This window comes from Tupaia chinensis, unplaced genomic scaffold, assembly GCF_000334495.1.
Source record: "Tupaia chinensis unplaced genomic scaffold, TupChi_1.0 Scaffold145889_1, whole genome shotgun sequence".
Lineage (NCBI taxonomy): Eukaryota > Metazoa > Chordata > Mammalia > Scandentia > Tupaiidae > Tupaia > Tupaia belangeri.
Genome location: NW_006205746.1, coordinates 919,169 through 937,665, shown reverse-complemented (window position 1 = coordinate 937,665; position 18,497 = coordinate 919,169). Strand labels below are relative to the sequence as shown.

Below are 18,497 nucleotides of genomic sequence, written 5' to 3'. Positions count from 1 at the left end.
TCTTTCCCTCACTAACCCCACTCCTCTTTTGGATTTGAAATCACCTTTTAACTGGTTACTCAAGTACTCAGGATTCATGGACTGAAAACAGAGTTTGCATATAAAGGTCTTTTACATCTTAATGACACATATTATTCCTTTAAAAAAGTACACTGGAGCATGAGCAACCACAGAGCTAGTGCAGAGATAGAATGCCTAAGAGTGGAATCACCTAATTATGTTTTTTGGGGTCAGAATGGAGTCAACAAAAAATTCCTGAACTTCTATCCCTAACAAAATAGTCAGGGCACAAGTGAGTACTAATGTGTGCAGGTTTGGGAGGGAAACTGAAGATAAAAAGTCTTAATAGCTCAAAATAATTTTTACTGCACAGAATAAATCTACGACTTCTAGACTCTAACTACTGGTTAATGTTTTGTTTTGTTTTGCTCATTTTTAATAAAAATAGAGGTGGAGAGTCAGGAGTTTATGCCAAATAAAGGAAGCCAAACACAAAAGTATGCATACTGGAAAATTGCCTTTATACAAAGTCCATGATAGAAAAAACTATTAGTTGTTTCTAGGATTGAGTAGGGACACGGATTGAGAAAGGAATTATAGGAGGGCTAGTCCTTTGGCCTAATAGTTAAGGGACCTGGATTCCAGATGGCTGGCTAAATGGTTCAAATCTCAGCCAGGCAACCTGAAAAACACATCCGCTGTGTGTGCAGTGCCCTAAATCCTGTCAGACTGGAGAAATGGAGCAGAAAGGATTGTAACATGACCATGCTCTATCGAGCCATGTTGTTTCCCTCTTCCCCCACCTCATCCTCTGTCTCTGGTGTATGCACATGGCCTCTAGAAACTAAAAAAAAAAAAACAAACATGAAGGAAAATTCCAGCTATAGGATAATGGTAATGTTCTATATGTTGGTATAGTTCTGGGTTACATAGGTGTATGCATTTTCAAAAATTCTGCAAATGTAATTTAAGATTTATGTATTCATTATATGTAAATTTTACCTCAAATGAAAAAGTATAAACAAACATTGAATGCAAATGTAAACTCAAGTATCAATGTTTAGGGGTATGTAGTAATATCTGCAAGTTGCTACTTTTTTATTCTCTTTGAACATTTAAACAATGTCACATGAAATTGTCTCATGCATTTATTAATATATGAATTTTCTGCAAGGCAAAAAAAAAAAAGTGCTGCCACTAACACAGGGACACCTCCCTGATACCTTTGGACACTGCCCAGAGGAAAGTCAGCCCGCAATGGGCTGCCCCTGCAGCACAGATCTGGCAGAGTCACCACAGGAGGGGCCAAGCACAGGCCTGAGGCAGACCAACCTGGGCTCACATGGAGGCATCCCCTTCCCTGACCAAGTTGGCCAGGAAGTCCATTGACCTCTGGAGCCTCCTGTAAAGAGTTACAGTCCTCTGCTGAGGGGACCTTGAGCAAGTAGCTTTAACAATCTATGCCTCAGTCTCCCCTTGTGAAAAGTGGAGTGAAGAATATCTGCCTTGGGACCAGCAGTTAGCGTAATGGCTATGTCTCTGAACTCCCACGTAGCCAATCACAGTTCGACTCCCGGACCTGGTGGCTTAAACTCATGCCAGGCATATGTGCATGCGTGCCCAAGATCCCAAGAGGAGAATGGAGGAGAAGGGATTGCAGTGTGTGGCCATCCCCCCTGGGGGCAGGAGGGTGATTTCTTGCTTTCTATCTCTCTGTCTGTCTCTCTTTGTCTTTCTGGCAAGCGAATGCGTCCTATAACAAAAACCTCTCCCAAAAAATGAAAAAAAGAACTATGGTTAAAGACTATCTGCCTTGAAGTATTCCTGAGGGTTCAAGAAGGTAATATAAACAGAGCACCTATCATTGTGCCTGAGATGGAGCATGTATGTAATAAATGGTAATGTTTGGGGTTGCCAGGTGGCATGGTGGTTTAGGGAGCTGGACTCCCACATGGCTGACAGTGATTCCAGTCCTGGACCTGGTGGCTTGCTTTCTCATTTTCCCTCTCTCTCACTCTATCTCCCTCTGGTGAAATTTAAAAAATAAATAAATAAGTTTAAATAAAATAATTCTTAAAAAAAAGACCTTATATTAAGTAGGTGGTAACTGTTGATGATAGCAAAGAATATAAGATTACTAACAGTAAAAATTAACTCTTCCACATCGCTGCTAGTTAGTTATCAGAGTCTGTTACTATATTCACTCCAGAGACTATGCATTCAATCACTGCAAAAAAAACTGATATGTATCTGGCTTATTTCACCTGGCATAAACCACCAGTTGTATACCTCCTACTTTTATTAAAAATAAGCGCAACACAATAAAACTCTAACGAATAATAGGTTTAATCTGAAAGGAAAAAAAAAATCCAACCTGCAAACCTCTAGTGCAGTTAATGCTTGCCCTTTACATTATATGTTATATACAGTACATTCAGAAAAAAATTAGCTAGCTGTTTCAAAATTTAATCTGTGCTGCATTTTTTAAAGACTATGAACTGAATTGTTATAAAGACCAAAATAACATTTATATTAGTGGGCTTGCTTAAATTGATGCATTTTTATTGTTTGTTTTCACATTTTTACTTGAAGAGACTAGGGTCTTCAAGTTTCAATAATTCACTCGGCTTTCTTAGTATTGGAGGGGGACAGAAAATTTCATTTTTGGTCGGTATAAAAATGCATTATACTTTTTCTCACTTTGAAAATAAATTTCACATGAGTAATGTAAAAATCAACGTCTTCTTTCTATTAAAATATCTTAACTCATTCTTTGGAGAACACTGGGATGTAGAATTGAATGATTTGGGGGGAGATGTTAATGCTCCTGGGAGATTTCTCTGGTGTTTTCAACTACTACAATATGACAAATGTGTTCCAAATATGTCTTGATATTTCTCTCAAATTGTATTATAGGTTTACTTAGTCAAGTTGGGCTTCGAGATAAAGCTGGGCTCGACACCTCCAATCCTTTAAACTGCTTTTTAAAGCCACAAAGCTTCCAATTATCTACCTATCTTGGGTGTTTCTCTTGGTAAATATAGAGCCATATTAGAGAGTACTCTCATTCTGCTGGAGAAAATGGATAGGCCACTCTGTATGCTGCTACAATAAAGACTTCTATCACAAAGAATAAACAACTAAATGAGCAGCAATAAACTTAATTTGCACATTAGATATGCTTTTCCAAGTTCCGACATTTCAGTTGAAAATAATGCTGAAGCAATGAGGCCTATAATTGAACATCCAAAACTTCTCCAGTGGGGAAACAAAAACAAATGTTGCCTGCAAACAAGATCATTTTTATAGCCTGCTGTTACTCTGCTTTTTAATAATTTTCCAAATGCCAGATCAAATAATATCCCCTTTTATGTGATTTTCATATACCTCTTTGTGTATGTATACATTGTAATGTTAATCTAAGTCCTCCAAAATGAAAATGCTTAAACTCTCTTTCTTTCTGATTCCCGTTTGTCTATGGAACATGTCCTCAAATTATACAGGGCATCTTCCGAGGCTTAGGCAAGGCTGCTGCTAATTGCACTTGCAATGTTTAATGGAAAATTGCCTTATCCTGCTGCATTAGTGAAACAGAAATTTCCGACATACAGTGGAGATAACTTCAGAATCCTCTTAACACAGATAAGCCATATCAGCTAAAAACTAAGCTGGAAAATATCTTACTCTTGTAACTATTATCTTTTTACATGTTATCTAACAACAACATTTCTCGCATGACTGAGGCTGATAAGTAAATTCAAAGAGAGATGATTGTTTTATCAGCTTTACTGAAATTTTTCATTTGCTCCTTACTACCCTATTACTGCTAAGGTCACTATGTGCTGATTTTGGCTTGAGAAACAAAATTACATTTGACTGTAATGACAATAGGGATGAGCACATAGACGAGAAAACACACATACAATATTCAGCCATCTGAACCACCAGATACAACCAGATGGCTGTGCATTCAATAATCAAGAAAAAATGGTTGAATCAATGTTCACTATCACAATTCCTTCCCAGAGTAAATCTTCATATTTGTAGGTCATTAAAGAATAATTCGTTCCAGCGATCCTTTCTTACCCCTGTAAGAATGGGAATTAAAGATAGCCGTCTAGTTAAGAGGCAGGCTAATAACAGACTTATCTTAGAACTCTGTTTGCATAGTAAAGTGATGTTTCTGAAATGTGTTTCTTCATACTGTACACACATGTAACATGTATTTACTTCTTTTGTTCAATCATGTATTTGTGTGATTAAATATGTATATGCTTATATTGCATAGTAGTTCTTCACAGAAGACCTCAAAATCTCCTTACAATGGAATGTGGATATTTTAAAAGATTAAAAAATAACCAACGAATTTGTCTCCCCAATATTAGATATGAATGAGAGAAAATAACTTGATAATCATGCATATTGAGACTAATCATATTAACATGTGCTTTTTTTGAATATGTAAATCAGTTGGTATTGTGCTATAAATACCAGAACAGTGAGTTCTCTCCATGAAGTATTTAAGATTTTCATGTAGCTTCATGTTTGACCCCACCTCAGCAGAGTGAAAAGTTTGATGTCTATCATAAATTTATAACCACAAACCCTAAAATTAGGAAAAGGAACCCTTTGAAAAGTTTTTTTAATGCTCTTTCTTGCAGTGCTCTGGGAAGTTTATATCCTGAAAACTGTCATATTTTTAAGCAAGGAAGTCATGGTAGAAATGATCCCTCTGAACTAAGGGATGTAACATGATAACCTTTCATGCAATGGACAAATATTTATTATATACCTACAGTTCCCAACAATGTTCTAGGACTTTTGGTTCCTTATTGACCAAAACATGAAATTTCTAACCTTCTTTATGCTTTTATCCTGGAAGGAAAAGACAAACATAAACCCATAGACATGATAAAAAAGCAAATGATATACTTTGCATGATTAGATAGAAAGTGCTGCAGAAGAAGAGAAAGACCTGTTACAGTGACCAAAAATGTAGAGCAAAATAATTTTGCTTCAATAGTGCCAGCAAAGAACATTAGAAATAGATGAAAAAGTAAGTCAGGTTATTTTTTTTAAGCTGAGTGATATTGTCTAATTATTATTTTTTAATCGTAGGGAGATCAGAGTTCTTGGGTATTATGGTGTGCTTTGTGGAGTATCTAAAAATATAGACCAACTTATTTCCATCATAAGATCTAGGAACCTAACTAGTAGAAAGCATAGTTGTATTACATGTCTGAAATGTGCAGTTGCTATCTTGAGAACTAACTAAGCTCAATCCAGTCAATCCAGTTGCTTTCTTCATTCCCCCTTAATGCTTATTTGCCTTTTCCTTATATTTTTCTCCTGTCAATTAGTTGACAGTGAGTACCATGATGCCAAAGGTTTAAGAAATATTTGAGGAGGAGAGCTGTTCTAGTCTGTTCTATTGCTATTATCAGATATACCTGAGTTAGAGTAATTTATAAAATAGTTTTATTCAGATCACAGTCTGGCAGGTCAAGGTCCAAAGGCTTATCTGGTGAGGGTCTTCTTGCTGATAGATAACATGGTGGAGGGCAAGAGTATAAACAGAAGAGTGTCGGTAAGAGGGTCTCAGTGAGTGTGTCTGTGCTCATCTATCTTTGTCTGTATCATTCTCTCTTCTTGTAAAACCATCAGGAGTCAGGATCAGCAGATGGCATAATGTAACATTGCTGGATTCCCACATGGTCAACTGAGGTTTGAGTCCAGACCCAGAGGGTTGAACTCACACCGGGCATGTGTTGAGTGTGTTCCCAAGATCCTGAGAGGAGAAGGGCAATCCTCCCAGGGATTTCTATTTGTCTCTCCATCTATTTCGTCTTTCCAGCAAGCAGCACTCCCTATAGCAAAAATTTCTCTTAAAACAAAACAAAGCAAAACAAACAAGCAAAAAACCAGGAATCAATCATGGCAGCCACACCCGAATCACACCTCCCAAAGACTCCTTGTCTTCATCTCACAGATGGTATAACTTTCTTCTTAATACTTTCACAAACAACTAAATTCCTACACATGGATTTTAAGGTATATATCCAAACTATTGCAGACTATTTATTAAATTCAATCTATACATGAACTCTTTTTTTGAGTCTCTAGGGTGAAGGGATCCCGTAATTGTATTTTAGTAGCAAACCCACCGGTCCAGCTTGGTCAGCAGTATTCTATAGAAACTTTCTTATAGAAAGTACATTTTAACTACTAATGTTTATTCTTTATATTTTAATATCCCCTTGATGTCTTCATATGTAGAAGCGATGCCTTTTTATCCTCTGTCATGTTTTAATCTTCTGTTGTAGAAAAGTTAATGTATACTATATACACCTTCTTAATTTGGAATAATGTAATTAATCCCCTCTTTTCTACCTATTTGTGGCCATGCTGTTTCTTTAAATAGAAGCATTCAGAGCTTTGAGTATTGTCAAAAATTTGCTGGGAAACACTGTTATTAAATATAGCAATAGCATATATCTTGAAACACCGAGTCCATCTCTGTCTTAAAAATTGATGACAATACAATCTTGAGGAAGTGAAGTTTCTCAAAATGTGCCACACTGGTTGGATTTTGACACATCAAGTTTTATCAGTCACATTTCCCCAGAGTACTTCAGACAATTGTCGACATAATGTAATATGCTTGAGACAAGTTGGCAGAAATATCTTCCAGGGGTAAAGGTGGTTGTTTATTTTCCTCAAGACATTAAATGATAGTTGAACTGTAACAGCTAACTACTACTTTTTACTGAATATATTTATTTTTAATAAAAAAATAAAGATAAGGAAGCACCAATTGCTGAATTTAATCATTTGGGCCTTAATTAGCTCTTCAAACTGCTTTATCAAGACAGTCATTTTTATCATCTGGGAGGCAATGAAATGATGAAAGTGACATGGTTTTCAGTAAACATACTAGTTTTATGAGCTGAGATTCAATAAAGTAAAGTAGCAAAGATGGGAAATAGACACTTCTAATACTAATTATGTCCCTCGGTGATAAATGGAAGAACATTTGGATGGATAATAGTCTGAAAGTCTTAAAAATAGAGTGTGCAGTTTTACCATCCAAAATTGTATGAGTTTATCAGTTAACTGTGATGGGACTATAATAATGATTCATATGGACACTATAATTTCAATTTTTTTCTTTTTCAAATAACTTCTTATTAAAGTATATGCATGCAACAGACTGCATTTTATTATTTATATTTCTAGAGTATATAAATATATGAACTGATTACGTATTTGGTAGCCTTGTATGCATGTACACATTTCATACAAAATGAGAGCTTCTAAATGACATTTAACAAAGAAAAATACGATCCTCACTTTATCAAACTGTCCATTGCCACAAAGGGTGAGGCACTGGTGAAAATTTACATGTTTTTGGTATAGGTTTTTAACTATCTAACTATACACTGACCGCATTTTGAACTGTCAAGGTATTCACATTTACCATGCTATTCCGCAGGCAAGTATGCTTGAGTACAGTAATGCATCTCTTAAACAAATTGTGAAATCAAATATTTCACATATTCAATATAATACGAGTTTGACATCGAAATATAAGTCATCCTATGCATACATATTTTCAGGGTTTATCAAGCACAAATGAAGACAGTAAACTACCTTTGACGATGAGGCTGCCAGTGTTCCTTGCAATGCCAAACTGATTTGTGGCTACACATGTATATGATCCTGCATCAGACCTGGTAATGTTATATATCTTGAGACTGCCATCCTCCAGAAGAAACACCCTAAAAAGAAAATAAGTAACAAACGTAAGCTCTTCAACACTGATTAAATAATAACTATTTATTGTCACTTTAAAACATTACTAAAATAGGAGCCAGCAAGTGATGTAGTGGTTAAGTTTTTGGATTCCCACATGATCAACCACAGTTCAAGTCTTGGACCCACTGGCTTGAAATGAATGGCAAGTATGTGTGCATGTGTGCCCACAATCCTGAGAGGAGAATGGAGGAGAAGGGACTGAGACATGGCTATCCCCTTGTGGGGTGATTTCTCTTTTTCTTTCTCTCTGTTTCTCTGGCAAGCACACACACCCTGTAGAAAAAAATCTCTCTTAAAATAAATTACTAAAATAATAGATGTATAGGATAATATAAATTTATTCCTTTCCTATTATTTTTAATTGTGAGTAATTTCTGAATCTGCATACTAGAATAAATAACATTTGCATTTATTCTGATGCAACATTGATAATTATCATACTATAACTTAAATTATCATTGCTGATTTCTTTATTTAAAAAATTTCACCAGAGGGTGCATGTGCTCACAGAAGATAGGGAGAGCTAGAGAGAAGGGGAAAAGATAGAGAAAGTAAAAAACATCCTCCACTGTAATCCCTTTTCCTTCTTTTCTCCCTTCTGGATTTTGAGCATGAGTGCACATGTGCGCAGCATGTTTTTTCAGGCCACAAGGTCTGGGATTTGAACTGTTCAATTGGCTATGTGGGATTCAGCAGCCTGAACCACCATGCCACTGACTGGCCCGATCACTGGTGACTTCAATGCACATTAACAATGAAATGAATGCTTGGTACTATAATGCCCAATTGCTTGATGGATAAGAAATTCATCTGTATACTGTATATTTTGAAAAATCAACACACATGTGAAAATGAACTTGGTTTTGGAAAAATGCAAGCCAATTTTCTATTGTTTAGTCTGTGACATTATAAACCTTGTTTTATTTAGTATTTTTAGTGACTGGACAACAAAGTTCCGAACCATGGCAATATTTGCCAATGCTAGTGAGTTAAAGAAACCATGAGTAAGGTTTTGTGGCCCTAGACCCATTCCCATAGTGTCATATTCCATCAAAAAGGGGAAGATATCAGTACAAAGATGAGGACTTCACGGTTTAAACATGCCTAAAACATAGCATGCAAAGAAAGGATATCTATCTAAGAAGTTCCAATTTTCATAAAATGATCCCTATTAAGTTTTCTCTGAATCTCACAAAAAATCTGCAGAAAACATCCGAATGCTGGTATAATCAGAGAAAGCTCTGAAATTGGTATTTTGAAAAAAATTGCCATCAAATGCTTTAATAAGAGGGGACAAAAATAAAGGTATAAAAATATTTGCTCAATTTTCAGCTCCTATATTTTATGCCTTACAAATTTTGTTATAAATCTTTTAAAAACACTAGTGGGTAGTCAGGATGGTACCAAAATAATTGATGGCAAACTAATTTTTTGCAACAGTGTTTTCAAAGGAAAGAAAGGCAAGATAATTTGTATGCATGTCATAACCACTAATAACAAAATAGGATTTGTTGCATTGAAACATGCCATTGTTTCTAATATGTGTATAAGATGAAACATAGCTAATATAATTAATTACCCAATTTGAAACAAAGAGAATAACAGCCAGCTGTAATTTGTATGAAACTGGCTTCTGATGTTGGGTTTATTATTAATAACAAATTACAAATTCTGTCATCAGTGAGTAGAAGAAGCCACATCTGGGTTTAGTGTGTTCTATGACACATAATCCTATTTATTTATTTATTTGTTTGTTTAGGTTTTTGCCTTAGGGCATATGTACTTGCTGGAGAGAGTCAGAGAGAGGGAAAGTGAGAAATCACTTCCCAGGGGAGAAGGCCAACCCATATTCCCTTCTCCTCCATTTTCTTCTCTGGATTATGGGCATGCACACATATGTGCCTGGCATGAGTATCAAACCACCCGGTCCAGAGCTCAAACTGTGATAGGTCATGTGTGAGTCCTAGACCTTAACTACCATGCTCCCTGCTAGCCCTTGTAATCAGATTTTATAATAGTCGTTATCTTAGAGTATTCCCCAAAAGCAGATATTTGATATGCTATTTAATTTCTGAAATGTCTAGTTTACTAGACTCTAGTCTATAATGACAATTAAATTATACCATTATTGAAATAGTAACGAAACTGTTCTACTATACAGCAAATGTCTTGACAAATACAATTCTCTATCTGATTGAATTCAAAGAGGTAGCAATATAAGAAATATTTGACACTGGGCCAATGTGTGCGTGTGCCCAAACTCCCAGCAGGATGAGAAATGGAGGAGAAAGAGTTGTAGCATGAGCAGGTCCCATTGACAGGTGCTCTCTCCACTGCCTCCCACCTCTCTGGGTATCTGTGTCTCTAGCAAGCAGGCACTCCCTCTTATAAATAAATAAAGGCTTTCAAACAATTGTCACAATACCCAATGTTTATATGCCACACAATTTTTCACTCAACTCTTAGAAAAAGATGATTCAAGTAAACTCTGAGTACACCACCCTTTTCAGGCTCAGGAGATCTTCCATGCTTGCTAAAATGAACTGAAATTGTCATCCTATAAACTGATTATTTCTTTTGACATCTTAATCAAGAAGTTAATGTTTCTGGGACCAGCAGTTAGCGTAATGGCTATGTCTCTGGACTCCCATGTAGTAGACTGCGATTCGCATCCCGGACCTGGTGGCTTAAAACTCACACCGGGCGTGTGTGCATGTAAGCCCAAGATCCCAAGAAGAGAATGGAGGAGAAGGGACTGCAGTGTGTCCATCCCCCCTGGGGGGTGATTTCTCACTTTCTGTCTCTCTGTCTCTCTTTATCTGTCTGGTGAGCACACGCGCCCTGTAGCAAAAACCTCTCCAAAAAAACCAAAAACAAACAAACAAACAAAAAAGAGCTTTGACAAGGCAGTGTCCTGGGCTGAGGAAGATCTTTGTAGAGGTGAGTATCTGTGAGTAATCAGCAGCCAACCAGCCCTGAAGCAAAACCCCCCCCAAAAAAAAAAAAAAAAAAGAGTTAATGTTTCTCAAGTACCTACTACTGTTTGAAATACTGGCAAAGCAAATGAAGACTAAGAAAAGTTAAAATCTGCTCAAGATTACAAGATGCACTGGAGAATTAATTGAAAGCTCTGACTGTCTGTAATGGTCAGGCTCTTTCTAGAATCATCACTTTGCCTTATTTTCAGTAGAGTAATTCTGTCTGATAATTATGATGTCCAAGAAGTTTCTGTTGGTTCATCATTAGATGCTCTAAACATAATTTATGTGTTTTTTCTTCAAAATATGGTCTCATTCTAGACCTATTTAATCAATTCATGCATTTCCATAGCATATCCACACATAGGTATGCACAATGAAGTTTGAGAAATAGTGATCTATTTATTAAAAATCAAACTTTAATCTATAGAAGTTGTCTATTTTGAGTAAGATCCATTTTATTTTCAAAAGAGCAATCTGCAAAATTTTGTAAAAATAAAAAATTAGATTTTATATGTTTCATGAAAATAAGCAAACCAGTAAGCAAATTGACTTATCATTTATTAAAATAAATAATTCAATAAATAAAAATTTAGCTCCAGTGACCTAGGATAAAGAAAGACAGTGATTTATTCATACCTAGAGATTTTTGTGACATGGTAAGTAGTATAAATATTTAATGTTATTAATAACATAGTGAGAAAACAATCTTGTGACAACACAAATGGAATAAAGTCATTTAATTACTGTACTAATTTTTTACAGAACGATTAACAAAAAAATCTAAAGAAGAGTAAGAATTTCCAGTTCTGTCATGTATCTAAAAACATGGTTTAATGGAAATAATTTTGTAAAAAAGTACACCCACATAAGATCAAACTGTACTTAAAAAATTGACATTTTCAGATAAGATAGAATGCACATGTAAGAACTAATGGGAACATTTTAATTTACAGGTTTTGGTAACATTTTTAGAAAAAGATTGATTTGTTTTTTCCTCTCTCCTTCTTTTGGACTATTTGAAAATATACTTTATCTAAAGGGTTGGTAATAACCTATCAGTGAAAGATATTCAAGTATTCTATTTTGAGACCAGCAGTTGGCATAGTGGTTAAGGCTCTGAACTCCCACATGGTCGACTGCAGTTCCAGTCCCAAACCCAGAGGCTTGAAAATCGTACAGGGTATGTATGTGTAATGCCCAAGATCCTGAGAGGAGAATGGAGGAGATGGGATTGTGGGATGGCCAACCCCCAGGAATGGATTTCTTACTCTCCCTCTCTCTGTCTCTTTCTCCAGCAAGAGGACATACCCTATTGTTTAAAAAAATAATAATCTACCTTTATTGTTTATGAGCTTCTCTGACATTTGAAAACAAAAGACAATGTCAAAGTATATTTCAGCTTGGTTATTTGTAAAAACATTCTGATAATAAAAATGGAGCTTTACATGAATAATTAGCAAAGAGAACATATCAATATTTATAGGAAAGAAAGTAAAAGGCATTAAAATGATTGCCTGCATATCCATATTTTTATATTAGAATTTAATGCTGAGGTTATACTACCAATAGACAATACATCATAAATGTCCATATGGAAATATGAAAATATTGTGAAATTAGGAAGGGCTTTCAAAAATGCAAGAGTAATTTAAATACATGGCTGGAAGTGAAGCAATATAAACACTTTTTTTCCTTCTCAATTTATTCAGAAAATATGTACTGAAAATTACTATGATTGAAGCAGTATATTAGGTCTTACAAAGGGATGTGGAAAATAAAAAAATAATAATTAAATTTATCAAAGGGTACTCATTTCCATGATATTAAAACTCATTGGTTAAAATTTAAGGAAGTTATGAGCTATTCTTGGGAGCAGACTGTGCATTGGTCCTTTAATAAGTATGTAATAAATGTCAACTCTGAATCCTGAAGACAAATCTGGACTAACCCAAAATTGCATTTTCCAGGTCAGGAACCAGACATAGGAGATGTAAAAAGTGACTCAAGGTATCCACTGTGTAGTGTATGGCCCAGATTCTAACCATGTTTTTCTCTTTGCATCAGGAAGCATTTAATTTAGCAGGTGCTCTCTGACTTCAAGTTTCCAAAACACAGTTTATTAATAGTATAGTTACTGAGAGCTTCATTAACTTGAATATACACACAAATAAATGTACAGACAACAAATATTTCATTAATGCCATGTGGTTATTGAACTCTTTAAAGATACACAACATATCATTCATATATATGTATGTATATATGTAAAAATTCATATATATATAAAATACATATGTTTTATACACACACACACGCACTATATGTGTGAGTGCATTTATATGGTATCTTCAAATAGTTCATAGGAAATGTGTACTACAAAAATACTATGCATGGATTTAAAAATATTTTTCCTTCAAAATAAATGTGTACTTTAATTCTGTTTTTCTACAGACTTCCAAAGTTCCTTCCTATGTGACTTTGCTTGTGTGTAAACTTTATTTGACTAGAATGATCTTTAATATTGCAGGTTCTTAACCTGCTCCCTTAGTGTAGTAATTAAGCACTCTGCATTGGGAGGTAGATTCCTCATGGCTTACTGCATTTGGAGTCACAATCCAGGCAGCTTGAAAAACATGCTGGGCACATGTGCATGCCCCAAATCCTGGCAATATGGAGAATTAAGGGAAAGGGATTGTAACGTGACCATGGTCTATAGCATCTCTTGTCCCCCATTTCTCAGTTGTGTATTCTAGTAAGAGAAAGGAAGGAAGTAAGGAAGGAAGTATGTGCCCAAAATTCCAAGAAGAGAATGGAGGAGTGAGAAAGTGAGAAATCAGTCCCCAGGGGAGATGGCCACACCACAATCCCTGCTTCTCTATTCTCCTCTCAGGATTTTCGCATGCATGCACATGTACCCAGTGTGAGTTTCAAGCTGCCTGGTCTGGGACTCGAATCCTGGTCTGCCATGTGGGAGTCCAGTGATATATAACCATTATGCCATCTGCTGGTCCCTATCCCCTTACTTTTGACCTGAAGGACTACCATTGAGTAAAACATGAGGAAGGAAGTATCATATCAAGGTAACATTTAGGGCTTTTGTTTGGTTTTTGTTTGTTTGTTGTTGTCATAGTACACATGTCATTGCTGGAGAGAGACAGAGAGACAGAAGGAGGAAAAGTGATTTCTTACCTACTGGAGTGATGGCCACGCTGCAATCCCTTCTACATTCTCCTCTGAGGATCCTGGGCATGCATGCACGCACACTGTTTTGCTTTTCAAGCTGCCAGGTCCAGACTGGAACTGTGGATGGTCATGTAGGAGTCCAACACCTTAACTACTGAGCCACCTGCTAGCCCCATGTTTAGGACTACTATTTATGTGGAATATGTGCTTATGTTATAATAAAGAACCACATAAAGAATAATGTGGTATATTGTTATCCTTGTTTTTTCTGGGTTCTATTTGATACTTATTCATCTTCAACTACATAAATATAATAGAGACTAACATTCACCTCTACATTATCACTATAACTAACCAAAGATATCTCTAATTTTTAATTTACTTACATATTAAAAAACCTGCATGTACCTTTTTATTTAGTAAAAACGTGAAAGAAAAGGAGGAAGGTTTTGATTTTTTTAAAATATCTGATACTAATCACAGACTATCATGAAGTTTGAGGACATAGACAATTAACAATAACTAAATTTCTTAAACCAAGAGAAATTAGGACATTGAGCAATTATAATTTCTTATTGCTGAAACTAGAGCAATAATGCTATTTTTATAGTTAGATTATTAACTGGAGTATTGCTTCCAGTTCTGTCTAAAGATAATACAGTAGACCATGAAATTTTAATTGACTGTCTAATTTTACTGATATCTGGAAAATGTAAAATAGATTGGATTAAAATGAGTTGGATAAGAAGGAGAAAAGTGTGTATAAATTTTTACTCTTCACAATTTAAGTTTTAGTTAAAATGTCCCACTGGAATCTATTTTAGGTCAAATATTGATATTGCATTTTAATGATTTTTGCACCTGATTATCATACTTAAGGTGTAATATCTATGCTAATCTCACTGTCATTTAATAAGCTAGCTCTTTACAATTCTTTATTTTTAACAAGCTACATAAAATGACAGACATAATAATCTACAAACAAGTAAATACCAAAGTTTGGTCATTTAAATAAAAATAAAGGTTATATTTGTGCTATCTCTTTATTTCTATCTCTTCATTCAAATGGCAGTAATGTCAGTTATACATAGAAAATATCTCACAGCTCTAACTAGGCCAAATTTACAGATTTAATCAGTGGATTAATGAAAACCCAATTTATCATTCCTCCTAAGATAAGTCTAGTCTGGTAAAAATAAGAAAAATCAAAAGAGAGCAAAAATGAAGTGCTATCTCAGGAGAGAAGTGATTGAAGAAACCACAGGAAATAGATCTAGCCTCTCTATACTAAATGATGTAGACACACTCACAATCTTTCATCAGAGGAAACACACCAGAAAATTCAGGAAATTTTACGGAAAAATCTCTTTTATAAATTATTCATCTGTTTTATTTTTGTCATTTTGGGGGGAAAGAGCAAATATTCTCTTCAGCAGGGACCAGCAGTTAGCGTAATGGCTATGTCGCTGGACTCCCATGTAGTTGACCACAGTTCGCATCCCAGACCAGGTGGCTTAAACTCATGCCGGACGTGTGTGTGTGCGTGCCCAAAATCCCAAGAGGAGAATGGAGGAGAAGGTATTGTGGCGTGACCATCTCCCCTGGGGGTGATTTCTCGCTTTCTGTCTCTCTCTGTCTGTCTGGCGAGTACACATGGCCTATAGCAAACACCTCTTAAAAAAAAAAAATCTCTTCAGCAAAGAGTTGTATAAGCCCCAAAGAGGAAACAAATGTTCGTAATTTGCAAATCTTTTTTAGAGTGCACTCCTCCATAGAATTTACCAGCCCACCCCAAACCCCATCTAGCAAAAGCTTTGCACTCTGATTTGCTTATCTAAACCCTAGCCCTCCTCCTAAGCCTCTTTGATTCCCACTATTTTAGACATACCTGGTAGATTCCACAGAATACTTAGTTGCACTGACTGTCAAATGTCCAGATTATGCGATCCTTCCAGCTAAGGGGCAACCAGCAGATAAATACGTGTTTCTTTCCTTCCAGACTGTTCCCAAGTAGTTTCTTTGTACAGCCTGCCCAGAGATAATGTCTGTGGCTGAAAGCCTAGATGCCAAGCTACCAGTCAGGTGTCTGTGGCTTACAGTGAGGCAATGGCAGAGCAGGAAGAAAGGGTCTTGCATCTCTGCCCTCCTTATCTGCTTCATTCTTGCTGCCCACTTGGGGCTTTTCTAAGAAATGGAACTTAGCCCTTTGGGGGAACCATACTAAGGTATACAACTTTCTCTATCACATCTGTTTTCCCAATCACTATAGTTCACAGTCCTCTTTTTCTCCTCCCCAAACAGTAGAGATTATATCTTTCTGTGTCAAAAAAAAAACTGAGGTGCAGGAACATTCACTAACTAACTTAACCACAAACTTAATGCAGGCCGGTACTCCTTCTTCTGCAGCATTATCTGAATCATTATGCTGCCTCATATTTTTAGTTTTATTTTCAGATAAGTCTGTGCTCTCCAAGCATACAGTAACAACAAAGGACTTTTTGAGGCACGTGATAGAGGTATTATAAAACCACAGACAACAAAGTCAGATTGCTTTGGATCTGGTTGGCTTCCTCTTTTTTGGTCTTGTTACTTTGAGAGTACTTGCTTAATTTCTATGTAATCTTTATATAGACTAAATACAACACAATCAGTTATAATAATGCTATAATATTATAAATGTAAAACATCTGGTTTTATTTTTTGAGATTTAGTTAAAGTAATACACACACACACACACACACACACACACACGAGGGAACTTCAAAAAGTTGATGGAAAAATGAAATTAAAGTAGGGACCAGCAGTTAGCGTAATGGCTATGTCACCGGACTCCCATGTAGTTGATGGCAGTTCAAGTCCCGGACCTGGTGGCTTAAAACTCACTCTGGGCATGTGTGCGTGTGTGCCCAAGATCCTGAGAGGAGAATGGAGGAGAAGGGATTGTAGTGTGGCCATCCCCCCTGGGGGGTGATTTCTTGCTTTCTGTCTCTCTGTCTCTCTCTGTCTTTCTAGCAAGCGCATGTGCCCTATAGCAAAAACCTCTCCAAAATAATTAAAGTAGAAGTTTATGGACTGGACATGCCTGAAACAAAGCAGTTAGAACCTGTGCCAAGAAAACTGGATCCCACACAACTTACACGAGCTCAGGTCTCTGCCCCAGCTTTCTGAAAAGCATGGTGGGCACATATGTGTTCAAGATAGAAAACTGAAGTGTCTGGAATCCTGGTGGGATAGAGAATTGGAGGGAAAAGGATTGGAGTGTGACCAGGTGCTGCTGGGGGAAGGGTGCTTTCCCTCTCCCTTCCTCTGTCTGTCTGTCTTTCTCTCTCTCTCTCTCTATCTCTCTCTGTCTTTCCCTCTAGTATGTGTGTGCACATATGTTTTTTGGCATTAAATAAATAAGTAAATAAGGTACAGGTTTATTTTGGTACAAAAAAATTTTGAAATCTATGCTTTATTTTTTTTTCCTTTAAGACAGATTTTTCGCTATAGGATGTGTGCACTCGCCAGCAAGACAGACATATAGAGACTGAAAATGAAAAGTCACCCCCGCCACCCTGCCTGGTGTGGGGGTGGCCATGATGCAATCCTTTGTCCTCCATTTTCCTCTTGGAATTTTGGGCATGCACACATGTGCACACAGTGTGTTTCAAACCACTGCCTCCAGAACTTGAACTGCAGACAACCATGTAGGAGTCCAGCAATATAGCCAGTATGCCCTCTGCTGGTCCCACTTTTTTTTTTAATACTGTATATTTTGCATGAAACTTTTTGACAACTCCTCATCTATGAAACACCTGGAGGATCATGGGTGCCCCAAAATGGAAGTTATTTTTTGTGTTCATTTATTCATATTCTCCAAGAACACTTAACATTCATCAAGTACTTAATTTACATGTGTTTTCTGATTTTTTTTACTCCTATTCACCATTTTCTTTCTAAGCCTATACCTATATTTATAAATATTATAAATAAATTCAGCAAATTATCAGTAATTCACTTCCAAACCTAGAAAGTCAAATAGCCACTTTATTAAAAACAGAAAGCATATATAAACTGGTTATTTGATAACTAACTTTATGTAACTTAGCTGATGCCATATAAAGAAGTAGATAAATTGACAAAAACAAAGAAATTACCAGGAAAAAAAGACTTGGGCATGTACAACAAATCTTAAACATTCTTTTGCACAGTTCTAAAAAAAAAGTTTTTAAGTCATGCCATAACAAAATGTTTTCAATACTCTCTTAATACGAACCCATTGGAAGGTTTCTAAATAAATAACTGATTCAACCACAATGTGGTGATAATATCTCTAGTATTTTATTAGCTTTTTTCCTAGCTCCAGGCAAGAAGGAAACAAAAATGAAAACCTGTAAGAAGTAGCGTCATAAACTGGAAGTACACAGAAATCCCATTTTGCTATGTTTTGTCAAAAAGAAGGGTTTTCTTAGATGCCCAGGAGAAAAACAGACATGCCTAAGTGTCTTCAAGTTATTTTTTTAAAAAAACCGCTCT

The 18,497-nt window shown here is 36.1% G+C and overlaps 1 protein-coding gene across 1 annotated transcript in view; it reads right to left on the bottom strand.

Annotated features, from left to right (window-relative positions):
• The window catches only part of CNTN6 (contactin 6), a 395,429-nt gene that overhangs the window by 46,933 nt on the left and 329,999 nt on the right, over positions 1–18,497 (bottom strand). Inside the window, exon 13 of the mRNA XM_006168594.2 lies at positions 7,651–7,778. Within this exon, the coding sequence (XP_006168656.1) occupies positions 7,651–7,778 (128 nt within the window). The remainder of the gene's footprint in view (positions 1–7,650; positions 7,779–18,497) is intronic.